Consider the following 12,733-nt stretch of genomic DNA (forward strand, 5'->3'; position numbering starts at 1 on the left):
CATCTGGGGTCCAGCTCACCACCAGTGGAAACCAGAAAGATGGTATGAAATACAAGCTGCCCTGCTGGGAAGTGGGAGGTTTCTTGTACCTAGAACCTTGGCATAATCATGGCAGAATGTACTCATGGTCCAGATCCAGTCTAGAATTTGCCATTTGAGTAACTCTGCTGTGAAAAGCCTCACTATCCCTGCTTAGTGCTGTGGAAGAAAGATTGCAAACACCCTTTGCAATCAGTCATTCCCACCATCATTCTGAAGACTGACATAAACAAGAAGACACAATACCATGTTCTGAAGAGCCCTGCCTCGGAGCAACTTCTGCAGACAGATCACTGCCAGGTCTATTTCCTCTTCCTCCTGCCAAAACATGACAAATATCCACAAAATAATCAGCTATTTCTTTGGAGACTGGGATTTCTGTAGATTATCTGTCTAACTGTTAAACAGTCTAACTCATATCCTGTCTTTCCTTTGTTGTTTCTGAACACCATTCTTTTAATTTCCAGGGAAAGGAAGGTGAGTCAGAATAACATGTACTTTCATGTTTTACAAGGGATGGAGAAGAAAGATTGTATAATTAGATTCTATTTGAAATTTTAGAGGGTCTTTAGAGATGAGAACCTAATGATAAGGAGATGTTGATGGAGAAAATTACTGTATGCATTTTAAGTACTATTTGTAGCTTGACTGAATCTAAGTTTGCAAAAAAAGCATCAGCTACATTAATTTAACAAGTCAAGACACTAAGAGGACAGAATATGTCCAAGAGAGCTGTTAACCATAAAAAAAGGTTTTAAATTAAAAGGGAACATTTACAATTTTTCTTTTGATATTTATTCCAGTGGTGATATTTATTAGAGTAACTCAGTAAATTTAAGACTCAGAAAGTGATAATTTGGAAGCAAAATTAACCACAGTCCATTGTGATTTGTCTCTTTAAGAGCTTTCCTGGCCTAGCGTTGTGTGATTGATAACAACTTGGAAGAATGATGGAGCATGGTGGGAAAGGGAACATGACCACTGAAGGTAAAAAAAAGGGGCTTATTTTTAATAGAGGAAGTAGACAAAGCACAGATGGCAGCACTTTTTCTAGGTGAGGGGTTTTCTAGTGGAGTTGACAGTGGGAAAAGGAAAAAGTTCATTGGGTGCCTGGGAAAAATAAAAAGAAATCTTAGAACTGGAAGCATGTTTTTTTTAATAAAGAACCTATGAGGTCTGCATTGACATGTGGTATTTAAGAAGTGCTGGAAAAACAGGGAAGAGTGTGGGATGAGAGAAGTTGTGTGGGCTTGACTCTTAGTTATCTGTTTTTTCTTAGGTGTTGAAGATTAAGTTTTCCAAATGCAAAAGGAAGCATTCCTGCCTTTCCACACCAGCACTCAGGAGGAGGAAAGCAGAACTAGGGAGAGGACTTGTGATTCAGTATATTCTTCTTCTCTGGAAAGAAGGAATTAATTTCCAGTCCTAGAGAGCTAAACTCTACCACATCACCTGGCTACAGTGTGAAATCCCTTCAGGACAGTTTTGGAGATGGTGATGGCACACATACTGGTAAGCCAAACTCCTTGGTGTGATACTAACTAAGATTCGGTTTGGATTTTTATGAGGAGCATTTTTCTGTACTTCTGTTTTTGAATGCTGCAAAGGATGCCTTAGCAAGTATAATCATCAGCTTGTCCATCTGCCTGCTACAGACCAGCAGGAAAGAAAGAGGGGAGATGAAAAGCCTATCATGCCCTGCAGAAAAAAAAGAAAAAATAAGGATATAGAAGAATCTATGAGATGGCTGCAAACTAGAGGAGGCTGGAAGAAAGTTTTAAAGTAATGAAGGAATTCAGAGGTGCTCTGTGAGCTTGTTGTGGCTAGTAAGTCCATTAGAAATGACCAGGGAGAGAAGCTGTGGATGCTTGCAGCCTCCACTCTCTCCATTTCATCCTGGCACAGTTTCTTTCCAAGATCCTCAGTTCCAGTGGGAAGCATTTAGCAGTTGGTACTTGTATGGGTGTGTGGCAGGAAGAGAAACATTAACAACACAGAAGAGCCTTGTTTGTAGTGCTCCTCACAGCCACCTGGTAGGAGAAACCTTACTTGGATTTGGCAAGGCAGGAGATGTTAGTGCTGCTCTTCAGTGGCTCAAGTGGCCTGATTTTACAGATGGAGCTTCACTGGAGAGCTCCATCTTTTATGTGTTCGCACATAAAAATTCTTGAAAATAAACCAAATGTTGACAAAATTCATGAAGATGGAATTCTACTGTATTTGAATTAAAAAAAAAACACCCAACTATAATCTGTGACCACACTCAAGAATGACTAAAAGTGGTAGAAAAATTTTTCTGATTTCTTTACATGTTACCTCAAAGTACTTAAAAATCTGCCAAACTGGTAAGCCTAAACAGTGTAAACCCACCACTGCAATACAGTATCTAATGCTTAGAAGTTGGTAAAGCTGTGAAAAGCTCTCCCCAAGGAGATAAAACTTCTTGTTCCAGTCATCTTAAAATAGACTGCATAAAACATAGAATATCATACTGCACAAAGGAACACAGCAGCATGGATGATTTAATAAGACTTTCTCTCTTCACTTTCATGGTTGTGTGACTCTTAAATTCACAAGTTTAAATAGTAATTCTGTCTGATCCTTAGTACATCATGAAAATGGTGTTAGTAAGAAGACAAAACAGTCCACTGGGGCAACCAGCTCTTAAGTATGTTACTTTAACAAAGGAAAGGAAGTTGCAGCTCCCCTAAAAAGTATTTTTTTCCTACAGCATATCACAGCCCCCATGACACATCATTACTGCTGTTTCAATCTCTGCAGGAGAATCATTATCTGTGAACTAGTGCATGTTCATCAAACACTGCATCCTGCATGATGACAAGAGCTTCACTCCAGAAAATTAATGAAGTGCACGCTCAGTGCTAAGCAGCCAATATCTCTCTGACTTCAGTAAGTCTAAACTTAATTGCCTCACTGGATTATGATAGTGCTGTCAGATCAGAAGGTTGGAAACTACTGAATAATAATGACAATAATAATGATGATGAAGATGATGATAACTCTTTGTCCCCCAAGAACAAGGAAATAACATGTCTACTAATTTTTGTCTTTTTAAAATAAAGTTTACTTCAGGATTTGGCCAACAGATACTGTAAATTATTTTCAAATCTTTGGCTGCCAGTATCCTTATAGAATAGAGACCAAGAGAGTCTTAAAAAACAATAATGGCTATTTTTAACAGGGATGCACACCAAAAAAGATAAAACTCCCTTCTTTCATTCCCTGGGCATTCCTTTAACAACTGTGTAGGAAACAACCAGGGATCAAAAGGGAAAAAAGTGCTAAAACCAGCTCACTTACAATTGATGGTTTTTCCAGGATTAGAGTGGGTGGTTTAGGAACAGGGCTTTCTACTTTTTCACAGACAGGGGGAGGCTTCTTTGGCTCCTTGGCTTTTTTCTTCTCCAGAAGTGCCTGCAAAAGACATCCAATTTAATATGAATGTGGGTAGATAGAACAACATAACAAGGCCAGTCCTCTAGATGCTGACTACACTGACTAGAGGGAGCTGAAAGCTTTGCAGGCTTGTGGCTTCTATTTCTTCCTGTAGATCAACTGTAAAACTGACCATAGTCAGTAGATGAGGTTATTGGTTGGTCAGAAGACATTGAAGGGAATGTCAAAAATCATATGTAAGAAGGAAGCAGGAGTTATTTTACTGTATTTACCAATAAGTCATCAGCACTCGTGTGTCACCTAAAATTAATCTAAAATGGGTATGAACTTCATCTCTAATTCTCAAATAATTAATTTTCTAGGAATGCTATAACTCTTTTCCTCTAATGATAGGTAATGCTTTTTACTGTGGTTTAGAAATGTTGTGCATTTGGGAGGTTTTATGAAGGGGTCACTTGAAGAGGGTATTGTCACTGTTCTGTGACAGGGAAATGTCTTTGTATGATAAGATATTACTGCACAAGATTGAACCAAATGACCCCTTCCTAGCAAAATATGTTTTGGATTTCTGCTCTGCTCATTTACAACTGCCCAGCAGCCCCATGGAACCCACAGCAACTGCACAGGTGGCCTGGGGGCAAAAGAGAAACTGTCTTGTCCGAAAACTTCCTTCTACCAAGAAAATGCAAAAGCCCATTAAGTGTGGGTTTATCTTGCTTGCAGCAGATGCCACACTTTGTCAAGCAGACTAGAGTGGAAGTGCTACCACATGCTCAGCTCTTTCAAGACCTTTTCAAACTGTTTAAAAAGCCCAAGTCCTGCCAATTTCCCACACCAGCCCCTTAGAACTGGATATTCAGATAAGCATTTCCAACTGCATGACAATGCTTGCCTGCTGCAGGACATGACACTTTGGCTTGCACAGAAAGGCAAGGGAGTACATCCATTTAAAGCTCCTTCAAAACTATAATCCGACTACTGTATGGTTGGCTCTTTAGCCTTATTATTGAAAGATCATATTTCAGCAAGGGAAAGTGTGCGTTTTCCTTTTTTCACTCTCTCTCTTTCAAATATTCAAATACAGTATTTCACCAGGGAGGGAAATCGAAAGAAAAACTTAAGAAAAAAGTTCAATGCTGAATTTAGCTCTCCAGTAACAGGAAAATGATGGCATTTGCACAGAATTTAATTGTGAAATTAATGAAATTTTGAAACTCCAGTAGTCATTGTACAAAAACCCTTCTTGCATGTAGGATCTGATCTTTCAGGTCAGGATAATGAATTGCTCCAGAAAAGAGGTTTCTAGGTGGAGGGGATAAAATACTTTACTATTGAAAGCCTCTTAAATAGTCTGTGTTAATAATGGAAGAATCAGAGCCTATAAACTGCTTTTCAGCCATGTGAAATGGTTACAGCTCAAAAATGTTGAGAGATTTTCTGAACTGTGTTTTGTATGTGAAGACCTTAGAGCTCCCTAGCATGAAGATTATAACAGAGATTTATAAGGAGATTTGCATGGCAGGGCAAGGGAAGCAGAAAGAAAAAGCTGCTGAAGTTGTGACTCTCTTGAAAACAATGGCTACTATGTTTATTAGTACAATCTCACATTCATAAGAATTTTCCTAATAAAACTGTGGCCTCCAAAAATGTTTCCTGCTAACCAGAATAACAAAACATAACCAGACTAACAACTTTTAAAGACAGAAAAATCTATGATTAATTTGAACAAGAGGGAATCCTTATTAATGCAGATTTGAGATATACTGCAGTTCTTAGAAGTGGCTTTATGTTTTCATGTCAACACTATCTAGTGCCTGCTTGACTATCTTTACTAAGTTAAAAAAAAAAAAAGCTTACTATTTGCTTTCTCTAATCTGATGCTTTAAATGATTTTAAGATTTTAACATAAGAAAAGAAAAAGAAAATATAGGGGGTTTGCCTAAACTGGTTCTGCCCAACTTAACAAGTTCTCATTTTTGTAAACAGACACACCAGGAGTCAAGAATCACTACAAAATTACTTGATTTTAAAAGATAAAAGTGCTAAATTTCTGAGCAACATACACCAAATGTTACTGTCTACATATCATACTCCAATTTTCCTGATACAGACTATATTCCTTTATTCAGGTAGCAGGTTCAGAGTCAAGGTAGGATCTGACTGGATTGGACAGTGGAAGAACAAAAGTCATCTCTTTTCCATTCTCCTGGCAAATTCAGTGAACAGCAAATTGTACTCATGCTTTTCACCATACACCTTGGCTTCTCAGCCTGCTTCTGAGAGAACCAGAACTCTTGACAGGGTAACAGCTTAAGAAGCAACTCTCCATTCAAAGAAATCATTCAATCCATTCTTTAGATTCCTCCATTATCTGCTCTGTGATCTTCTCCATTCCACAAGATCCTAGGTATATTTGATTTTTGTGTACAGCACAAAGTATGCAGTCATGGTTCTCCTTCTTCCTCCTTGCTCACAAATGAAAATTGTGGGATTACAGAATCACAGAATCAATGAGGTTGGAAAAGATCTCTGAGATCATCGAGTTGAACCTATGACTGAACACCACCATGGCAAGTAGACCATGGCACTGAGTCTGTCTTTTTTTTCATGTCCAGTCTTTCTTTGAACACTGCCAGGGACCGTGATCCACCACTTCCCTGAGCAGCCCATTCCAATGTCTAATCTGTGAAGAAATTCCTCCTAATTCCAATCTAAACCTCCCCTGGTGCAGTTTAAGACTGCGCCCTCTTGTCCTGTCACTGGTTGCCGGGGAGAAGAGGCCAACCTCCCCCTGGCTGCAGCCTCCTTTCAGGTAGGATCACTGAGGACAGGCTGCCAACCTGCTTAGCAATGAAGCCTGGCTGCTGCATCTCGGCTGATCAAGACTGACATAAAAGCTCTCAGAGCCTGTCTGAGCACGAGCCAACCAACCCTGTGTGGAGATCTGTTCTTGAAGAAATAACTGCTTTAACAGCCTTTCCTATGCTTTGAAGTTGGCAGAGATTTTCTCCAGAGACATTCTTGGCCCCTCTACTTCTCTACCTCTTTCCAGCAACCGGATGAAGGAAAAAAGACATGGTGAGAATTGCACGTAATGCTGAGGAGAGAAGTTTCTGGTTCTGACCTCATCTTGATACAACACTTTGAAACCACCTGATGCTGCATCCCTCTTGAGTCACCAGAGCATAGAGGGTCTGCCTAAAGTCATGTATTGTTCTACACTGGGATGTCTTCTACCACCTCCTCCCCTCCTTGGTGTATGTACTTACCTAGCTGCATTTATTCTCTGCAGTAGTTATCTGTATTGGATGTTATGTCCTTAATGCCTTGGATTTTCATTCTAGGCTGTCTATATAATGGCTCACTTGCACTCCTTAAAGTACTATTAGTTGTGCTGGCTAGGAACTATCTTTCTCTGTCCTTTTACTGATCTGGCTGAAGATAAAGATTTTTGTTGTTACTGTAAATTTTGGGTCACTCCTGTTTCTGCCATGATTACTGAATGTACATAATGCTTCTGCAAAAGGTTTCAGGATGGTCCTAAAATAAGTTTACTTCTAAAATCACTTCTTTTGGCTTAGTTTTATGTCTGAAAGAAGCAGCTCTCATTCTTAGGAGAACACAGATCCTTTTTGTAGTTACTTGGATTATTGCTTATCCCTTCTAAAAAGCATTAAGCTTAGGAATACCCTCAATATGACAAACAAAAAGGAATATAATGAGGAGAATTCATCCATCTTTCCTTGTGTTTGGCCAGAGAAGCAAGCCTTGACAATTTCCTTTATTAAAACTAATTACTTCTGAGGTCAGTATCTAGCATCCCTCCTATATTTGTCACTTGCTTCTAGATAATCCAGGAAAAATTTTAAAAACTCATTGTAGAGCTAGATCTCCGTGTACTCTGAATTTTCTAGGATTCCACTTTATTTCTAGGATTATGGGAGAGAATTTATGGATTAAGTGTGCTAGGAGAGTATTAAAATACAGCTTTAGAATAGAAAACTGATCTGGCTACTCAGCTATAGAGATAAAGCAAAGCAGCACAGTGCCCTTGTAAGATGATCCCCAATTACCTGCTTTAAACTTCTTTTCTACTGTGTGTGATGGGAGGTTTGTTGGCACAATTGGGACTGCTTATTCCAAGTGGTCAGAAAGCTCCTCTCAGGAAGGGTTGTCCTAAATTCTGTTAATGCAAGTACTCTGCATGCCTTACTGCTCTGTTTTTGACAGCTCCAGCAGCATTTGAGCTGGACCTGTCAGCAAGGCTCCGCTAAGCCAGAACACGCTATAGCCATTGAACTTCAGAAACAAAAGCCTCTGATGGGAGAAGTGACCAGGAACAGCAGCATAGAGCTCAAGAGATAATTGGGGCAGTCATTTCTTGATTCTCTGAACAGAAAGTTTGTTTAAATGTAACAGTGGAGGCAGTCTGGGTGTTTCACAGTGTCAGTACTTTCTGCTTGTCTGGACCAACCAGTCTGGTGTCTTTTTCTGTGTATCTAAAAGCAGCAGTTAAATTTTGCATAATGGATTTATTTTATCATTTTTGTCTGCAGAGGAAACAGTTTGTGATTTAAAGAGAATATGCATTTGGCATTTTTGTGGTGGGGAAATGAGTACTACTTATGTTAGCCTCTCAGTTACTATAACTCAATGCAGACCAAGGGATCTACACCGATTTAAGAAAGAAAATGTGCAGCATTGTCTGCATTTGTTCTGCATTCCATCTTCCTTTGTCCACCAGTTTTTCTTTGAAGAGACATAATTGTGTGAGCAGCCAGCATTTGGCTGCTCACACTTCTTCTCTGTGGCTACAGTTTAGACACTTCACCACAGTCTTTCAAACAATGAGTATTTTAAACCATCAGAATACAAGTGCTGTAACTGGAATTCAGCTCCAAAAGCTTGGACTAACATTCTGCTGACAATGAGAACCGTGTTATGATGCAGATTACACAATTACTTCTTGAATTTAATGCATACCCACCCAAACTCAAATCTCTTCAACACTTCTGTGTCTTTAAAACTACGAGTTTTGTCCTTACTCTTGAACAATTCCTGTAGCACTCAAGATTTTTTTTGGAAAGTTTCTTTCTGGATAATAATGAAATGCAATTCTTCATCTTTACAAGATCCAGCAGAATTTAAATTTGAGATAATATGATTGATTTTTCAGACCAAGATTTCAATTTAAAATTTAGCAATAGCAGATTACTGTCTGCTTTGACATTATTATTGCATTACACTAAAACAAGTGTGTGTATATATATATAAAAATGTAAGTGAAACTTGCCAAACTTTACAAATGAGAGTCACTATTTTCCAAAGATACAGAAGCCAGCCAAGAATATTCCTGATTTTACATGAAGGTAACCCTCAACAGCATCACAAGAAGTGTACTTAAAAGTACATGTAATTTACAAATATTGTGATTGCAGATGCAAATGAGGCACTTCTTTCTTTGGTGGTTAATTGCATATATGGACACCTCATCTGCATGAACAGTTGTGATAAATTAAGATATGCAAAATGCTATTAGCATGTTTGCAAATCAGATGCTGTTCTTAGGGAGCAACAGTGATATACATCCACCATGGTGACCTGATTTTATGAGTGGGGTCATTTTAATCATGCTTTGCTACAGATGCTTTTACAATGTGTACTTAAAATGTACTTTTAAAATAATGTACAAAATTTTTAGAATATTAATCCAGATTCTCATTCTTTAATTATTGGAAGCTTGACAGTATAGCCAGTAGTGTATTATAAAATGGAGCAATGAGAATGAGAAAAGGGTGAGAATTTCAAATTGACATAATGTGTTCCAATCCAAATACCTGATCTGTAGGAAGACAGATTTGTTTGTGCTTGTTGTCTATAGGATTGGAGCAGAAGCAGGAGTGAGAGTACTGATGGGCTGAGTATCAGAGCAGTACTGGTCAAGCTTGCAACAGTCTGCATGTTTGATTCATTCTGTCCTAGAAGCTGTTTTACAGAATAAGAATTCAGTACAAAAAATTGGGAAGAAGCTTACACATCTTTCCAATTGCATTTATGAGCAGTGCAAATCTAAGAGGAACTGACATGCTGCTGGATGCAGCTTCATACCTGGTGAACTTGTGCCAGGACTACCTCTAGTCTTCCTGACCTTTTAATATAGCCAGTCTTAGTGATAATGCATTTAGGTTTTGGAGCTTTAATCTTGATCGGGAAGATAGAAGGCGGGGCAGATTTTTCCAGTTCACACAATCCTAAGATTATAATATGAAGAAAGATTATAATATCTACAAGGATTTCAATACAAACAATGGTTAAGTAGTGGAGTGATGGGGAGGGAAACTTGAATTTTGGCAATATCTCAAGTAAGTACCTCCCACAACTAAGTGTTTCCAAAATGCCTTACCTGCAAAGGTGTTAAGATAGTAGTTTTTTACCGCATAGTAGTCAGAATTGTTGTCTGGGAAAAAACCAATTCGAGACAAAGGAGCGTATGTTTGTGATGCAAAGTCATTATACTCTCTGATGATATCTCGTCTCTCCAGCTTTCCCATCCAATTCTTCCTCTTAGCTATCAGTTTCCTGAGCACTGAAAAGGAAATACAAATGTGAGACAGTTCACACAAATAGTTCTATAAAAGCTGTGTCTTTGTAAACTCACAAGAGCTTTTGCTAGATAAAATAAAAACATGACAAACCAAATGCTGGCCATGCACATTGATATTGTGGATACAACCTATTTCATTTTGAATAGATGGTAACCTTGTGAAAATGGAAATGGCTTGTCTGAAAACTGTCTCATACCCTTCTCTTCGTGTCTTTTAGACTTACTCAATGCACAGTCATGCTGAATCTTTCTCATTTTCTCTTCTTTAGCCTTCTGATGATTTTCCCAGTGGTCGTTCAAGCGCATGGCATTCAGCTCATTCTGATTCTCCTCTCGCCTCTGCAGCAGTTTCTTAAAGACTTCCATTTGAACCTTCTGCAACCTGCAAGGAAAGAAAAGGTCAGGCAGTATCAAGTGTACTCTGCAGTGTACTGTGCAATGCTGTCACCATCAAATCCTACATACCTTTACAAATAGCTCATATTGCATTTCTCATATTCAGTCTTTCATTTTAAAAAGGGAGTTAAGCAGTGGTAAAATATATTGTGGTAGCAGACCTGGAGACTAAATTTAAGAAAAACATCCCTTCCCAAAATCAGGGTATTTTCACAGAATTAGAAGGCTTGTTGTACCCTTCAGTCAATCCACTAAACCTTCTTGCTCCTCCTCTACTCAGCAAATAATTAAAAGAAATAAAAGAGCATAAGTGGACTCCTACTTATCTATTTCCTCTTCTCTATAGGCCCACTCCTTCCTTTCCATAGCCTCCATCATCTTCAACCTCTTTGCGATGTTTGAGGGACTGTCCATGGGTGGCAGGGCTGCTTCCCAAGCACGTTTTTCCCGGATGCGGTCAATAATCTCCATCTCAGCTTGTCCTGCTGGCAGCCCCCGACCTTACAGGGACAAGAAGCATTAGCTCTTTGAGAGATTGGCAAATCCTACAAATAGACACCACCAAAAAGGGCTGTATGGGTACAGAACCATGTAGTAAACACAAGCAGAACTGTCAAAAGCCAGAAGTAAATACTTCTAAGACCAGCGAGATTCTACAGTATGAGGTGTAGTAGGAGCTGCAGTTGCTACAGTTCAGTGCCCACTAACACTGGCACTTCATTCTTCTACTGCAGGCTGCAAAGGGAGAAAAGCTTCTCTAGGAAGATACTTTCTGAGAATGAGGACTTTCTTTGGCATGTGCCATGTCCATCATCATTACAGGTGAGACACTGGGAGATGAGGATCACAGGTATGTTCTGGGGCATCAGTCTTCATACTGTATTTTTGTAATGATGTTCAAAACTCAGAGCAGCTGAAGAACAGTGGGTTAATGGAAAAACTGCTCCTAGTTCCCATTTGTGAAACATGATCTTTTTATATTGAATGGTCTTCAAAGCCCTTCATGAAATGCCCCAGAACCATTAAGTAGTGAAATATCATACTTATTTTAGAAACAGACAAAATAATCGCCCCAAATGCACACAAAGAAAAAGGCCACCAAAACTGGCAATAGCCTGACATTGAAAAGAAAAGAACTTCCTGCTAGAGGTGACATGATTATTTTAAATTATCTTAATTTCACAACTCACCCCAAGTGAGTGTAGCAAGTGTCAGAATTTCAGGGACTGAGCCACTGCGGACTATATATTCAGGGGAATAGGGATCTGTCTGTGCTTCACCATCCCTGTAATCTGTCTGTGTCCCCAGGGTTCGGAACATGAGGCTGAGGACCAGGCTGTCCCCTGCATCCTCTGCATCCCTTGCAGCTGACAGGATACGTGACTCTGTCCTAGAAAGAGGTGCAAGATGGAAGATTGGTCACATTCATTAAAAAAACCTCCAAGCAAACAAACCAGAAACATGTCAGTCAAAGGTAGGAGTCTTAAATGTGTTTTGGTTTATCTTAACATTACTCTTGTTGATGTTAACTCTGTTATGTTTGGTAAAAGCAGACTGAGGCTACACTGAGTCTGAAATACCCTTCTTAAGTAAATAATCCAGGAATCTTCTAGTTTCAGCTCTCATGATTATTACATACAAATCTTCCCTACCAATCCATTCTAAAGCATTGCATTTAATGGACACAAAATTCTTGAAATAACATGAAGTAGGACTGCTTCAATTTAGTTTACATGTTTCTCTTCCCAACAATTCCAGAATAAAAATTTAATTCTGATATAAGCGTGTGCAATTTCCATTAACCCTACCAGGAAGTGAATATTATTATGTGACCTCAAAATTTGATACTCTCTGAAAACCACATTAGACTACATTACTGATGCTCTACATCTCTGAGCAGCACTGCATCTATCAGAGATTAATAAAATATAAATAATAAAATATCAGTAATATAAGTATAAAAATATAAGTAATAAAATATCAGAAGACTTTCCAACAATAGTGCTCTACTAGAGAATCTTTGCAATGGTATCTCTTCTAGAATTCAGAGACACCAAGCTTTCTATTTCAAATGTCATAGTCTTAACACACTAGAGGCACATCCTTTATTCACAAAGAACTACTTATATACTGCAAGCAAATTCTGAAACAGTCCCTTATCTATTTCCTCTAGAATTCTCAATGATGAGAGCAGCACCTTACTTCTTAACAAGCTTTTCCTGTTGGTTCATTATGAAAAATAGTGGTCACCAGCTAAATAGTTTCCTGATCTTTTTC

General features: G+C 38.7%; 1 protein-coding gene and 1 long non-coding RNA gene across 6 annotated transcripts in view; one reads left to right on the plus strand and one right to left on the minus strand.

Moving 5' to 3' along the window:
* The window catches only part of CFAP91 (cilia and flagella associated protein 91), a 37,664-nt gene that overhangs the window by 17,224 nt on the left and 7,707 nt on the right, over positions 1 to 12,733 (minus strand). For all 5 annotated transcript variants that reach the window (XM_077174265.1, XM_077174266.1, XM_077174264.1 and 2 more), the window contains exons 6-12: positions 11,647 to 11,846; positions 10,779 to 10,956; positions 10,285 to 10,442; positions 9,860 to 10,042; positions 9,565 to 9,707; positions 3,361 to 3,474; positions 286 to 357 (exon numbers count right to left, since the gene is read on the minus strand). In XM_077174265.1, the coding sequence (XP_077030380.1) occupies positions 286 to 357; positions 3,361 to 3,474; positions 9,565 to 9,707; positions 9,860 to 10,042; positions 10,285 to 10,442; positions 10,779 to 10,956; positions 11,647 to 11,846 (1,048 nt within the window). The remainder of the gene's footprint in view (positions 1 to 285; positions 358 to 3,360; positions 3,475 to 9,564; positions 9,708 to 9,859; positions 10,043 to 10,284; positions 10,443 to 10,778; positions 10,957 to 11,646; positions 11,847 to 12,733) is intronic.
* LOC129134809 (uncharacterized) overlaps positions 1 to 12,733 on the plus strand; it is a 34,080-nt gene that overhangs the window by 9,437 nt on the left and 11,910 nt on the right. Inside the window, exons 3-7 of the long non-coding RNA XR_008536237.2 lie at positions 942 to 1,026; positions 1,319 to 1,551; positions 10,330 to 10,459; positions 11,191 to 11,278; positions 11,765 to 11,930. This is a non-coding gene — a long non-coding RNA (uncharacterized LOC129134809). The remainder of the gene's footprint in view (positions 1 to 941; positions 1,027 to 1,318; positions 1,552 to 10,329; positions 10,460 to 11,190; positions 11,279 to 11,764; positions 11,931 to 12,733) is intronic.

This window comes from Agelaius phoeniceus, chromosome 2, assembly GCF_051311805.1.
Source record: "Agelaius phoeniceus isolate bAgePho1 chromosome 2, bAgePho1.hap1, whole genome shotgun sequence".
NCBI classification, from domain to species: domain Eukaryota; kingdom Metazoa; phylum Chordata; class Aves; order Passeriformes; family Icteridae; genus Agelaius; species Agelaius phoeniceus.